At 41.9% G+C, this 16,270-nt stretch overlaps 1 protein-coding gene across 1 annotated transcript in view; it reads left to right on the forward strand.

The window, feature by feature from the left end:
* The window catches only part of UAP1L1 (UDP-N-acetylglucosamine pyrophosphorylase 1 like 1), a 41,401-nt gene extending 26,692 nt beyond the window's left edge, over positions 1-14,709 (forward strand). Inside the window, exons 5-9 of the mRNA XM_089675062.1 lie at positions 2,503-2,696; positions 3,642-3,782; positions 5,897-6,085; positions 6,195-6,261; positions 12,343-14,709. Of these exons, the coding sequence (XP_089531188.1) occupies positions 2,503-2,696; positions 3,642-3,782; positions 5,897-6,085; positions 6,195-6,261; positions 12,343-12,411 (660 nt within the window). The 3' untranslated portion in view covers positions 12,412-14,709. The remainder of the gene's footprint in view (positions 1-2,502; positions 2,697-3,641; positions 3,783-5,896; positions 6,086-6,194; positions 6,262-12,342) is intronic.
* The last annotated feature ends 1,561 nt before the right edge of the window (positions 14,710-16,270 follow it).

Raw genomic sequence — 16,270 nt, forward strand, 5'->3', positions numbered from 1 at the left:
CGCAAAAAAAAGTGGCATAAAATATAATTCCCCACTCTATATAAAACTTCTAAAAAAAAAATGGCTGGGGTTAGGCTTTAACCCTTTTACTGCCAGATCCCTGGTAACGGCCACGGGCCCAGGACTGGACGGGGAGGGAGCCAAGCGGACATGTGTCAGCTCTTTTCCCCTTCTTGCTGAACTGCAAGCATCGTGTATGACATCACTTCTAGGTTCCCTTTTCACTTTCCACGGCAGTAGATGCATTAGATTCATAGACAGAGGACAGGTGCGACACCAGGGGTGTGAAGTAAAACAAGAAGAAGCGCACCAACCTTGCGCATTACCTCAGTAACCAAATTTATTTAGTAAAAGAATGGTACTCACAAACAGCGAATAAAAACAGGCATGTAAGTCCTCCCAGGGACTTCAAAGGCAAGAGGCCAGCGCGAATCCCATCATGGGGGTGGACACTCAGTACACTGACGCGTTTCGAAGGTCATGCCTTCTTCCTCAGAGCTGACCAGCTCCAGTTGAGTCAGCTCTGAGGAAGAAGGCATGACCTTCAAAACGCGTCAGCTGTACTGAGTGTCCACCCCCATGATGGGATTTGCGCTGGCCTCTTGCCTTTGAAGTCCCTGGGAGGACTTACATGCCTGTTTTTATTCGCTGTTTGTGAGTACCATTCTTTTACTAAATAAATTTGGTTACTGAGGTAATGCGCAAGGTTGGTGCGCTTCTTCTTGTTTTACTTCACAGTTCTGTTCGGGCTTCCCCAGCCTTGGTTTGGAGCTGCACGACCTTGTATGCCCTGGTGGTTGTTTTGTTGGGATTTGATCTACTCACCACCGGCCTGGGTCCCGGAGCGCAGGAGAAATTGAATTGAGACACCAGGGGTCACATGCCTGATGAAGGGGTCCTGCATGACTCCGAAACGTTGCCTTGCTGTAACTATGTGATTGGTCATTAAAACTTTTGGACCCATATTGGTGATCCTCAGTGTGCTGGTGACATTCTCCCTTATTAAAGAGAACCTGTCGCCAAAAATAAATCACCACACGGGACTTTTTGTCCCCTGTATGAAGTTAAATTCAAGCATACAGTGTAAAAATCCCCTCCCCCCCCCAAACAAAAAACATAAATGCATGTGCTGAGGGCACCTACGTGTGAAAACATCAATTGTGATACACGTTACATAACGCTGTGCACACGGGAGCGAGAGCAATCATTTTAGCACCAGAGCACTTTTGTGTAGCTCTAAACTAAATACCTGTAGAGGTTTTTAAAGCATCATCTATATAAAATACAGGGTGCTGAAGTTTGTCACCATTTCACGGGCGAACGCAATTTTAAGGTTTGACAATTTTGATATCTATTTACTCAGTGCTACCTCAGCTTTTATATTTTACCAAGCACATTGGGTCATTTATTGTGTGACCTAAGATTACCTTTTAATGTATCTTTAACTGAAACTGCGTTTTAATATTGTGCAACATAAAAAATTAGAACTACCATTATTTTATTCTCTAGGGCAGGGGTCGCCAAACTATGGCCCTCCAGATGTTGAACTGCAAGTCCCATGAGGCCTTGCAAGACTCTGAGGCAGAGGCATGATGGGACTTGTAATATTTCAACAGTTGGAGGGCCATAGTTTGAGCCCCTGCTCTAGTGTCTTCTTTCAGAAAATATGTAATATTTGGGGGTTCTATGGAATCTTCAGGGCAAAAATGATATGTATGGGAAAAAAAAAAAAAAAAAAAAAACAGCTAAAGGGTTAATCTTGCTCTTGCTGAAGAATAGCAGTGGCTGGTGATTAAAGCGGAGCTCCACCCAAAAGGGTTTGTCCCCCGCTCCCCATTAAGGATTGGCACCTTTTGGGGAGCGGGTACTCGAATTTGACAGGTACCCGCTCCCACTTCTGCTGTGATCGCCTAGGCGACTTGAAGCGGAAGTTGTCCTCCCCCCCCCTTCCTCCCCGTAGTCTTCTGGGACGCGTGACAGGTCCCAGAAAACTATGGAGCCATTCACAAAGCGCAGTGCTTCTTGTGCATGCAAAGTGGGCACCCGGCTATGAAACTGTCACAGCCGGGTGCCCACGCTGAAGATGCCGGTGCCAGGGAGAGAAGACGGCCGGTGAAACCTGGGACAGGTAAATATCTGTATTTTAAAAGTCAGCAGCTACAGTTTTTGTAGCTGCTAACTTTTATTTATTTTTTCAAGTGCTTTAATGCAGTGCAGCACGTTTTTCCTTTTTACTTCAATTTGTACTTGCTGTACTGCACTGCTATGCAAATCTGGCTGCCTCCATGTATTGCATATATAAGCGCAAACCGTATATGAAAGTATTTTCCATACCACAAGATCATTTCCACTAAACCATAACATTCACATGAACATTGAAGAAAAAAAAAAAGCTACAGCTGGGGGAAGGTTTGAACAGTATCATAAAAGAAATAGGTGAAGGTCAAAGATTCGTGTTGGTATCTTGCAATAATGCAAACTGTTCTCCTCTTGGTTTTTCAGGTGGTGGAGAAGGCATATCCAGCTGAGCCTGTAGGGGTGGTGTGCCAAGTCGATGGCATCTATCAGGTGGTGGAATATAGTGAGATTAATCCAGGCACTGCAGAGAAACGAAACCCTGATGGCAGTTTAACATACAATGCTGGAAACATCTGCAACCATTTCTTTACCCTGGATTTTCTTAAAAGGATGGCTGGGTATGAAAACCTTTTCACAGATTGTGTGCCATGGAGTTCTGCCAACAAGTTCAATAAATCTTGCCCTGGGTACATAGTACCATTCAGTCATCAACCTTCCTTTAGAAAGTTGTCATTATCATAGTACACTGATGACCTTACGATTGAAACACACAGTAGACATAGGGGGAGATTACTAAAACTGAAGCACTCAGAATCTGGTGCAGCTATGCATGGCAGCCAATCAGCTTCTAACTTCAACTTGTTCAATTAAAGTGTTACTAAACCCACAACAGTAAAATCAGTCTGTATATGCAGTAAAGCATGCTTGTTATATGCACTGTGGAACCTAAGAGGTTAATCCCCTGCATTGTGTAAAAATGCTGTTTTGATCCTGACTTCTCTGATCCTTCCTTTCTTCCAGTGCCCCCCTCTTATCTCATGATAAGACTTATAGTGTGGAAACACTCTGCACATGCTCAGTTTTGTGTGTATTGCTACAGAGTTTTTTTTTTTTCTTGGGAGAGTGCATGTGATCAGCACAGGGCCAATCAGCACTGTCCAGACAGGGGTCAGTGGTTTTGCATCCTCCTAGAGCCGAAAGAAAACTCCTCCTACAAGCTTTAACCAGTGCTCTGCTAAACACTGATAGAAGTCACAAGTCTGCTCTAATTGCTTATGAGAAAAAGTATTTAGCAGTTTATATTTATTAAAATAATTGTATACTGTGGGAGACCAGATATAGTGAATGCAGGGACCTGGGTTTAGTAACACTTTAAGCTTTGACAATAAAACCTGCAAGCTGATTGGTTTCTATGCACAGCTACTCCATATTCTATGCCGCAGTAGGTGAACCAGTTCTTGTGTGTTATGTTTGATAGTTTTACTGTAGCTCAGTTTTGGAAAAATGTGTGCTCACTACTTGTTTATTTCCAATACTAAACACGTATGCCTTCTTTTCATCAGGACTCTGGAGTCGCACTTGGGATTCCACGTCGCTATAAAAAAAGTACCATATGTGGACAAAGAGGGAAATTTGGTTAAACCAGTACAACCCAATGGAATTAAAATGGAGAAGTTTGTGTTTGACATCTTCCAGTTTGCCAAGTTAGTGTTCTTTCCCTCCAATCTGTGCCTGGGCTGTAAGGTTTCATATAGTATGAAGCGCTTAATTTGGAAACACTTATTTTCATGTCCAACTTGGCAACATTCACAGAATAGCGGGAGTTGCGCTGGCAGTTTTTGTTTGACACTGTTGGAATTAGGGTTCTTTGGACAGGCATCTAAAGTCAGACTCAACTTAGGTATATAATTATGTAAACCCTCACCTTCTAAAACAACCCATATCGATTAAAATAGAAATAAAATGTAAAACATTTGTATATAGTTATAAAAAAGCATTATAGATACCTTTTTTGTTTCCCCCTTTTTATAAGTCCTCACATTCTCTCTGTTCTCAGATGCAGAGAGAGGTGGAGGTGGCGAAACAGCAGTACACCGACCTTCCCAGTGAATGGTTGTGCGAGGAGGAGTGTCAACATAAGTTTGATCACTGAGGAGAGCAGACTGAGTTCTCAACAACGCTAGAGAACTAGCCACAGTGTGCACTCATGGCTACTGTGGTCTGTTTTTTTTTAATGGGAAAGCAGAGGGACTGGCAGGAACACCAGGGATTTCACACAAAGGAAGCAATACAAAGAGAGCAGGATACTTTTTCATACAAGTACATGGTACAGCAGGCACATATCAGGAATATGAAATGTTGGGTTTACCTATTCTTTAGGTTCCATGCACACTAGTTTAAACAAAACACCATTGCTCTTGGCAGAAAAAAAACGCTAACTTAGTTTTTTTTTTTATGTACTAGCGTTTTTAGGAGTGCTTAGCATTTTTCTTTCTGCCAGAAAAACGCTAAACAGGAGGGTTTTTTTCTGCCTCTGAAAGCTGGTGTTAAAAAATGCCTCTAGACTACCTAATGTGCATGGACACATAGAATAACATTAGTGGCTTCTACAGGCGAAACTCCTCTAGAAACAGTTTTTTGTTTTTTTAAGCTAGTGTGCATGAAGCCTCAAAGGGTACCTGTACTTAAATGTTAACACAATACTTTGACAGTGTCATTGAGCTCCAGACTCTTTCTGCTGCTGTTTGGTCATGTGGTCTCTGATGAAGAAAGGATCAGAATTCAGACTGTGGAATGATCCTCCTCCAGAAGAAATCACATGTCCAGGCTTTTTGAACATGAAAGCTACAGGAGGGAACTTGGTAAAAAAAACATCTCTTTAGGAAAAGTAGATGTTTCAGTCCTTTCATTGTTCTTTCTTTATTTGAGCAAGACTAGTTGCTTTAATGTGAACAGGTAGATCAATGAAACTGTAAGAAGTAAATGTTCTGCCTAAGAGTAGATATACAACAAGATGCCAGCTATGACTCTTCTTAACCAGAGGGGCCCTTTCTGTGACCCTTTCTGTTTCACTTTTGTTACTGGGGACCTGACTTCAAGGCTAACTGTTACAGTACCTTTGGGATCTGTATTCCAGAATTTCTAGAGTTCCCTGAAACAACTCTGGATGTTTCCTCTGACTAGAAAGGTATCTAAGCACCAGCCTTTGCAGTGGCTGGTGCTGTGTCTTGTCGCCAGCTAGATGAGAGCAAAAGCACTATAATAATTACCTGACAGTTTCCAGTTTGTTGCCCATCGCGATTGACCTAACTACCCTCTCACTTGCCACCTGCCCAGGCCTCTGCTCAGATTTGAGTACTCTTTTGTCTGCAGCTCTGTGAACAGTCTTTGCACTGTAGCCTTTTCATTCCAGCCACACTGGTGGAGTGATCCTGAGTTCTGGGACCTGGTACCAGTTTGCAGCAAAAATAAACAGGACTACTAGGGTACCCAGTCCATCTTCACCATCAGAAGCTCTGGTGAACCGGCTGTCACTACATGAATAGCGGCCGGAATTGGCTAGTTCAACAGAAACCGGACCACATTCTGCCAGTGTGTACAGCAGCCTCTGACAGAAGCCAGCCTAACATCCAGATTCTGTAGAACAGACATGCTAAAAAACCAGCAGCCGACCAGAAACCGATTGGAATGACAGTGGGCAAGATTTTTGGTTTCATTCATGGAACATCCACTTTAGGTGGTTTTGGCACCACTTTATACATCAGCTGAATTTTGTGTTGCATATATATATAAAACAGGTCTTTTTTCTATGATACAGAAACTTTGTGGCCTTTGAAGTTCTCAGAGAGGAAGAGTTCTCCCCTCTGAAGAATTCAGACACAGCTGAGAAGGACACTCCGACTACAGCAAGGCGTTCGCTCCTGTGGCAGCATTATCGTTGGGCACTAAAAGCTGGAACCAACTTTATAGATACCAGGGACCACTTAATAGAAGAAAGTTCCAGGAGGTTGGTCTTTCACATATGCTCTAAGTGAACGAACAATAAACAAATGATCAAAATGGGGATACAGCAGATGTGTCAGTCTTGTCATATCTCTATTTCTTAACTTCTGCAGAAACCCAGAACTAGAGGACCCGCCAGCACTGTGTGAAATTTCTCCATTAATCTCTTATTTTGGAGAGGTAAGCAGTAGTCTCTTCTATGAGCATGGACAGTTTTTTTTTTTTTTTTTTTTTTTTTTTTTTTTTTCCAGCATGCTGAGTTAGCCACAGTGTTAACACGTATAAACTGCAATTACCTGGAGGTGCCTATGTAATGGAACCGGACCCCGACTGTACTTGGGTATTTCCGTTAAACTCCCGCTTCCCCATCCGAACACCGACCACGGACACCACCGCTGACCATACAAGACAAGACAACACCAGTCTTGTATTAAACCAGGAAATACACACTTTATTTTAACACAGATACAAGATGTATATATTCAAGGGAAGGATTCCCCCCTCCCTGCATAATGACACAGAGCGGGGCAAACCACATCTAGCAACAAGAGACACATCAGCAGACACCCCCCCCCCACCAAGCCAATACACAAACACACACATCCCATAATATTTTGCTCCCAAGACACACAATAAAACAATGGGATCCAACCACACAGCAAGTCACATAATAGAAGAATGGGATGCAACCACATGGCATTAAACAATCCACAACCCCCACCCCACCTATACATGTCTACACAATATTAGGACATATCACCCTGCACTCCTAACAGGCACAGGGTGACTTACACATAAGAGGGATATGGGGAGCTGAGACAGGGGTCTCCCCACCTCTCCAAAGTGAGCTGGGTTCCATGGACCCCCCACCCATAGTGATTCCCGTCACTGCCTACATGTAAATGCAGCAACTTTCAGTACACATACTGCTGAGTGCTGAGCTGGTCTAATTAACCACTTCAAGTCCGGACACTTTCACCCCCTTCCTGTCCAGGCTAATTTTCAGCTTTCAGTGTTATCACACTTTGAATGACAATTGCGCAGTCATGCAACACTGTACCCATGTGATTTTTATAGCATTTTTTTGAAACTGATAAAACTTTATTTTAGTGGTACTTATTCACCACTGGGGTTTTTATTTTTTTTGCTATATAAATGAAAAAGTCCAAACATTTTTTTAAAAAGTGCTTTTCTTATAAAATTTTGCAAATAAATAATCTTTCTTCATAAATCTTGGCCAAAATGTATTCAGTTAGTAAAACAAAATAGCCCAAATTAGTTTATAACCAAAAATTATAATTTTTCAGAATATATTTTTCTTGCATATTTATTTTTTTTATATTATTTGTGGGTTTTGTTTTTGTTTTTTTTTTACATACTGTCACCCTAGCTGTACAGTGTCACCATAGGGGCACTGTATTACTTGTGGGGGGTAATGAAGATATATACATATTTTATTTTATTTTTTTTACACTGATTGCTTTTACACCCATAAAGGCTGTAAAAGCAATTTTTCTTCTCTGACTGCATTCTTGCAGCCATTGAGAAATACTGTGAGAGCTGTGATTGGTCACAGCTTGTCACATGGTACAAGGCTGTTGTGAATAGCCTTGTACTATGTAACCTCTGTGATCATCCACATATTTCACAAGTAGTAAGCAATGATGTCAGGAAGTGACATCTTGCTTACTACTATTCATGCGATCACTGATTGGCCAATCAGTGATCACATGAATCAGGACCTCACACAGAGGTCCCGTACAGTGATCGGAGGACACAGCGGGCACCAGATCACGGTGCCGCGTGCTCCCAGGGAACACACACAAGCTGCGAATGCGGGCGCTGTTTATAAACGGCAACCCGCTCCTGCACTGCTCCCGTCCAGCCGTTATATGTACATGGGCCGGATGGGAAATGGTTAAGCAAAGCTTTCTGATAGTGCTGAAAATCGCCTGCACCTTGCCAACAAAAAGTGTTTTTTTTTTTCTGTCTTTGTTAGACTTGTCTCTGATTTTTCCTCTGATGTCAATACTCCTTGCTGTATTGCTATTTAAATACATATAGTTGTCATTTGGGGATGGGGGAGCATGTGATCTCCTACCATGTGACAGTGCCTGAATAAACAAAAAAAAGGCAGAGGACAAAGACCAAGTCACCACTATTACCTGCAGTCTCCCTGCAGCTGATCTTGTCCCTATTACTTTACCTTTTCTTGTTCTGCATGGTGTCTGTGTGGGGGCCGCTATCTTCTTAAAGGCAGGGCTTGGCTTTCTTATGTCAGAACCTCTGACAAAAAACAGTGAGCAGCACAGTAGTGAAGTCTCCAAATCCCACTCCAAAGTTACTGAGACTAGTAATGAGAATATACAGCTTTAAGGCAGTAGGCACAAGAGTACCTAGGCACCCTCACATAACAGAAGCTCATTATTTTTTTTTATTTTTTATTTTTTTACTTCAGGTTCATTTTCAGGTAAACAAAGTGGACTTTGTAAAGTATAGTTGCAGTGCTACCAGGAGAGTATTAGAAACTTTAAAGATTACATTTACTTGTTACATGAATTTGGTCTGTTATCTGACACACATCTGTACCTTGACCTTGTGAGCCAGTAACCAAACAGGCCCCATGCCAAACCTTTTCTTTTTGCCAGTCCTGCTGCTTTTCGCTTACCATAGTTAAGCCTGCAAATCAGAAGATATAGAAAAGTCCGGTTAAAATTCACAGTCAGGGATTTTAGCACCCACTTTGTGAGTTTTCATCCTGCAGGGTTAAGCATCTGTGTTGTGCTACATGTGCAGGATATGGAATGCACTGCATCCTGATAGCACTGCATGTAAGGCAGGCCATCGGTTGTTGCTGCCACCAACGTCCACGAAAAGTGGCCGTTTTTTGTGGATTATCCAGCATGACCGATAAAAGTAAACGAGAAGATCCGCGAAAAACGGCCAACTGTATTGCCCCACTAACGGCGTGAATATCGGCCGATGAAAATTTGGCCGATAAACGACCCGTCTATGGCCTGCATAAGGCAGACTAGTATTATCATTGTATTACTATCAGCCTGGCTATCAGCTGACACTGCCTGATAGCTGAGGAGTGCATCTTTGTCAGTGTCAGTTAACTCTGCAGTGTCAACAGATGGCACTTAGACAGTAATGATGGGCTGAACACCCCCCTGTTCGGTTCGTGTCGAACATTCGAACCTAACGAAAGTTCGACCGTGAGCTTTGAACATAATGCAAGTCTATAGGACTCGAACTTGTAAATTCCAAAATGCCCATTTTGAAGGCCTATATGCAAGTTATTGGCCATAAAAGGGGTATGGGGACTCTGGTACTGCCCTGAGGGACATATATCAGTGAAAACAAAACTTCAGAAAGTAATCTTTCATTGCTTAAAGTAAAAATAAAAAACATGAAAAAGTTCTAAAATATCATGCTGGGGGGGGTTGCCCCCTTAAACTACCTGCAAAGGTGCACATCTGTACAATGTATAGAACATGCTGCAGGAGGACTGACAATTTTTAAAAAATGTGGGCCCCTCCCAATCCTTACCAGACCACTTAGGTCTGGTTGGAAGGTTAGGAGGGACCCCACAGTATTTATTTATTTTTTTTAAGTGCGTGGGGTTCCCCCTAAAAGCCATACCAGACCCTTGATCCGAGCGCAGGCCAGGAAAGGAGGGGGACCAAGGAACACCCCCCCCCCTCCTGAACCATACCAGCCACGTGCCCTCAATATGATGGGGATGGGGGTAGAAGGGAGCAGGGCACCCCCCCAAAGCACCCTGTTGATGGGGACAAGGGAGTCTTCCCCACAACCCTAGGCTATGGTTGTGGTGGCCTGCAATGAGTATGAAGTACATAGTACCCCTACCCATTCACCAAAAAAGTGTACAATGTGAATAAAAACACAATAGTTTTTGACAAGTACAAAAAAAAAAATGGTTCCATCAATGTAGTCCATCACCAATCACGGTGTCCAGCGTTGTCATGACGTCGACTCGCCGAAATTTTGAAAAACGACACCCGCTGACCTGTCTGCACCTGCTGAGCACTCGCAGCATCTGACAGTTGCCAGCCAGATGTAAACAAGTGGGCGGAAATAGCGGTGGCATCGCCGCTAGCTCCGCCCAATTGTCCTATGATTGGACAAAGCCTTGCTTTGGTCAATTACAATGCACTGTCAGAGTGTAGTGCATTGTGGGGTGCGAATAGCCCGCTGAACACACTTTTACCGTTCGTGTGTTCGCCGAATACACAAACGGCCAATCGAAACATCAAGCCCATCACTATTAGACAATTACAGCACTAAACTATTTATTTCCTCCTGTCAAAGTCTTGAAAACCTGCCCACCAGCTAAGCCTGAGAGCAAAGCATCCTGTGAGTGGGAATGTTTGCTAGATTAAGGGAGGCCATACATGACGACTCAATTTTTATCGTTCAACCAGTGGGTTGAATGAAACAAAAATTAGCTGATTCCCTCTTGCACCCATTCCATGTGAATGGAGCAATCCCCGGATGATCAGTGTTGCCAACTGTAGCCGACGGCTCTGATCACTAGGGAAAAAGCCACAAGGCTGGTTGTACATCGCTACATCGACTTGTGTACAACCAGCTAGCCCAAACATGAACCGAAATTCATCTGGTGTCTGTTGAACTAACTGAATTTCAATGCATGTATGGCCTATGCTTGCTCTCAGTATGCCTGCATCTGTGGGGATATCTGCTATGTAACTCTCTATCTCTCTCTCTCTCTCTCTCTCCCCTACAGCAGGGGTGTCAAACTCCATTTCATTGTGGGCCACATCAGCAATATGGTTGTCCTCCAAAGGGACGGGTCCCTCACGCTCCCTTATATTACAGTGCACCCCTCTTACCTTGTGCTGCTACCAGGAAGAAGCTGGGGGTGGAGCTGGGAAGCAAAATGTGCAGGGTCTAGGTTGGAGTCTGCTAATTCACATGGTGACCAGATTGGGGAGATGGACTTATGACACACAGTTTTTGTGGACTTGTATATGATTGTTGTCTATTCATTATCACAGCATTTTTATAGTAAATAAATTGGACATTTCACAGATTGCTGTAGCACTTTTCATGTTATGATTTTTTTTTGGATATTTACTTGCGCTGCCAATGATGTACAATGTTTTTTTACAAGAAAAAATTAATCTTTTTTTTTTTTTTTCCCCCAATTTAAAAATGTATTTTGCTTTTCTTATAATACACACTTTTTATACACTGATTGCTTATGCCAGTGAATTTCACTGTTCTAAGCAACTATTTTTACTGAATGAAATAGATTAATTCAACGTTTACTATTGTGGTTAGCTTTGATTGGCCACAGCTAATCACGTGCTACAGATGACCTGTGATTCGCCCTGTCTGCATCATATGATCACTGTGACCAATCACAGAGATCAACACAATAGTACACAAGGGATGGCATGAATGAATGAATGAATGCCATCCATTGTGTACAATTGTCATGTGATCTGCTGTGATTGGTCACAATGATCATATGGTACCGGCAGTAGCTGGTACACTGATGCATTATCTGCTGTGCTTGGTGGACACAACAGGTGACACATCACGCCACAGCCTGGCCCATCAAATAACGTCCACCCGGAACAGCACGTGTCCTGTCCGGCCATCATTTGCCTATATGATTGCCATGGTCCTCTGGGCCCAGTGCCAAGTGGCTGCTCTTCGTGAAAACGGGGTCGCTCGCTTAGTACAGTTACCATTCACAGAATATCTTAGATTTTTTTCAATGATTGCAATGCATTTTCTGAGTGGACAACGTGGAGATTGTGATGTTACTGCCCTTCCTCTTTCAGTTAGAGAACACCTTGTGTTCATTCAAAGCTTTCTGTAAACGGCTGCATCGCAGAGCTAGTGACCCCCTGTGTTCACCATATGGAAGGCCACCTGCTCAGCACAGGGCCTGAAAGATTGCAGCACAGTAGCCACAACTATTACAGTGATCCTCCACTTCTTCAGTGGTCCCTCGTGTATAGAATATGTATACTTACTTTACATAGCTGGATTAATGTAGCTATGCAATAAAATCCATTCCTGGAGTTCAGCTTTGAAGTCGGTGTTACAATAAAAAATTTAAATTGTGTTCTCACTAAATATGAATGTTCGTTTTTATCTCTAGTTTTGTGGATAGCCTATTGGCACTGAAACTGGAGAACATGATGTGACATTATTTAGAATTTATATGTGACTTTTATTTATACAAATATGTTCCACTTCTAGGATTTAGACTTGCACCTGAATAATAAGGACATCTCATCTCCCTTCATACTGGACGTCCAGAGACTGTAGAGGGATTTGTAACCCAGATCCCTAAAGGAAGAAAATCTACAGCATTGAATACTCCCCGCTGCTAAACACCTTTTGAATTCTTACTGATGAAACACTCCAGGTTAGCAGACTGATACCAGAAGTGCCTTACTTTCTCAGTTTAGAAACAGTTTCACTTGACTACACTCCAGCTTTAGTTATTCATAATACAGTATTAAATATTAAGGGACCGTCCATGAAAGGATGAAGTGTTCTCCGGGCTGGCTCCACAGATTATGCAAATCTTCGCCAGAATCAATAAAACACAGCTATAGCCTTTGTCTTTTCACTTCCATATAGGGTTGAGTTATTAAAGCAACTTTGTTCCACTCAAATCAACTGCCAAACAGCTCTGCTCTTTGCATCCAACCACCAAATGACACAAGGCAGCAGTGTGTCCAATCGCCAAAATAAGCATTGCAAATTCAGTATACAGGATGACACATTATCAATTATCAACTAAAAGCTGAAGTTGCAGCAAATAACTATTTTGGACATTGAACATGTTTGTGTCTTCAGTCATGGGGGGAATTATGCTTTAAGGGTACTCAGTTACCCTGAGAATATTAAAGCAACCATATCATCCTAATAAAATATCTAAATTAAAGTTCTCTATATTAGAATAGGTGTTATACTCCCCTCTCTGGCTGCCTATGGCCCTCCTTACCTCCCTTGTATTTAATTGTTGCTGCCTTTTGTCAGTCTCTTCGGCATTCAACACTTCTGGGAGTGTTGTCTGTCTCTGTCCCTTGCCATGCGACGTAGTTCTATCCTCTGATCCCTATGTCGCTTCCAAGTCCTATAGTCATCTAGGCTTAATAAATCCTCATACTGTTGATCCAGAAGATAGCAAAACAAATCCTGACTGAGAAAGCTCTAAGTTATGGCTCTGTTCACATGGAAGATGAGAAGGGGCACCAAATTTGCTTCTCTAGTACCTGCCAAATGCATCCTGATATTCTGGTCCTTTGGGGTGCTTAAATACATAGTAAATTGCACATTGGTGTGCTAAAATGAAGATGTGTTGGTATTGATGCTTGACCAACTTGCATTGGTTGTGGCTACCTTATAGAAATGCCATACCTCAAAACAAAAATATGCATTATGTAAAAGAATTACTATTAACCTTATTTCTTGGATATGTAACAGTCTCAACAACTGTGCAGAAACTAAAACTAAGCTGCCACATGCAAAAAGAGAAAAGTTGTTTTTTGTACTGGACAAGAAGCTTTGTGTTGGAACATATCGCTCACAGCTTTGCCAGCTTGGTTTTACATACCTCCAGCTGTGATATTCTTCTGAAACTTTTACATATCTAATGTTTGTGGTCTCCTTACTAACCCCTCTAAATGTTCTAGCCTGACCTCAAAATAAATGTACTGTGTAAAACCCAATATCTCTACCTTCTATAAGAAGAAGTCACATTCCACAGCAAAATTGTGAACACACAGCCTGGCAGGTGGCAGTCCCCTTCAGCCCTAAAACCTATACTATAAGTGATTATTCATACTAAGGAAGGAGAAAGGCTCTTGGGAGTCATTGAGGATATAATTTGAAAATAGTGGTGACCATCACATTACATCTATATAATTACAGGGTTCAAATGAAACACAAGGGTTCCAAACTGATCTATGAAGAGTGATCAGAATTCCCAGGGATTGTTTTCCCATTTGACATGCACCACTGTTGGTGAATTCCAATGAATTCCAATGAATTCTCCACAGAGAATACTGGGCAGTGCTGGTTTATCTACATTTAATAGGCAGAAAACAACAAACAATGTATGTGACCTTCTGGCATTTTTCTTAATGATGAGATCATTTTGTGATCATGCTTAGCCAGATTGGATCATACCATAACTTATGGGAAGGGAATACAATACGCATTTATGGTTGTGTTGATCTAATGCAGATGAGTACAAAAGGATTCCACCTAAGCAGGATGAGCTGTCCTTATCTAATTCCAAGAAGCTCTCAAGGGTTGCATTACCACAATGACAGTGTTCTGCTTCTCTAATGAAAACTAGCACAAGGGGGCAAGTAATAATACTTGAAATGTATATACTGCCACAAACGTGGACCTGTTCGCTTTCTGGCAGTATCTCAACACACAAGGCAATGAGCCCACTATATATATAAAACCAAAGCGCATTTTGCATGCATTATTATTATTAATTCTGACTTTTTTAACTTGAAGTTGATTTTGTAATGCTGATCTTGTTTCTTTATGCATATATGCACTTTAGTGGGAAGACTTTTCAATAAAGATGTGTTTAACATACCGTGTCTATTTGTATTTTTAAAGATGTCCGTGATCTAATGAAAAAGAACCATAGCTGTATATAGTATTTTATTTCATTTTTACTAGAACTACCACAGTACAGGGGGTTAGAAAGGTTGCACATCACATGACCAAAAGACCAGGAACTCTGGGCTCTACGTTTTTGGTTCAGCATTAAAGTATTAATAAAAAAAAAATATATATATATATATATAATAATTTTTTTATTATTTTTGTGCAAGCTTGGAAAAAACACCAAAGTGAATAAAAAAGCGTTGGTGAATACCCACAAAAAGACACGTTTTTCCATACAGCAAATGCGCCGCAATCAAGCAAACAAAATGATGAGGCACGGAATGCCCCAAAAAAGGTGTCCAGAATGATTGTTTGTGCAATTGTGGTGCGTTTGCAACATGGAAAAATGTCTCGATCATGGCAAAAACGCCCTGCGTTTTCAAGTGCCTTTGAAATGAATGGCACCACAACACACTTTTACAGTGCAGTTTCAAAATATGGTGATTCTGCCCAGGATTTGAAATGCCCTAGTGTGAATGGAGCCTAAGTGGCCCTTGCTCTTCAAAAGGTTGAGCACCCCTGCTAAACAGTATATACACTCATGGACCTCTTTATTAGGTACACCTGTTCAATTGCTTGGAAACACAAATTGCTAATCAGCCACTCGCATGGCAGTAATTCAATACATTTAGGCTTCTAGATGTGGTGAAGACGATTTGCTGAAGTTCAAACCGAGCATCAGAAAGGGGATTTAAGTGACTTTGAACGTGGCATGGTTGTTGGTGCCAGACAGTCTGGTCTGAGTATTTCAAAAACTGCTGATCTACTGGGATTTTCACACACAACTATCTCTAGGGTTTACAGAGAATGGTCCAAAAAAGAGAAGATATCCAGTGAGCAGCAGTTGTGTGGACGAAAATGCCTTGTTGATGTCAGAGATCAGAGGAGAATGGGCAGACTGGTTCGAGATGATAAGGCAACAGTAACTCAACCACTCGTTACAACCAAGGTATGCAGAATACCATTTCTGAATGCACAACACGTTGAACCTTGAAGGAGATGATCTACAGCAGCAGAAGACCACACTGGGTGTCACTCCTGTCAGCTAAGAACAGAAAAACAGAGGCTACAATTCACACAGGCTCACCAAAATTGGACAATAGAAGATTGGAAAAACATTGCCTGGTCTGATGACTTTTGATTTCAGCTCCGACATTCAGATGGTAGGGTCAGAATTTGGCGTAAACAATATGAAAGCATGGATCCATCCTGCCTTGTATCATTGGTTTTAGGCTGGTTGTGGTGATGTAATGGTGTGGGGGGATATTTTTTTCGCACACTTTGGGCCCCTTCATACCAAATGAGCATTGTTTAAATGCCATGGCCTACCTGAGTATCCTTGCTGACCATGTCCATCCTTTTATAACTAGAGTGTACCCATATTCTGATAACTACTTCCAGCAGGATAATGCACTATGTCACAAAGCTCAAATCATCTCAAACTGGTTTCTTGAACATGACAATGAGTTCACTGTATTCCAATGGC

Source organism: Staurois parvus, unplaced genomic scaffold (assembly GCF_062004578.1).
Source record: "Staurois parvus isolate SC_StPar_1 unplaced genomic scaffold, SC_StPar_1.0 ptg000154l, whole genome shotgun sequence".
Lineage (NCBI taxonomy): Eukaryota > Metazoa > Chordata > Amphibia > Anura > Ranidae > Staurois > Staurois parvus.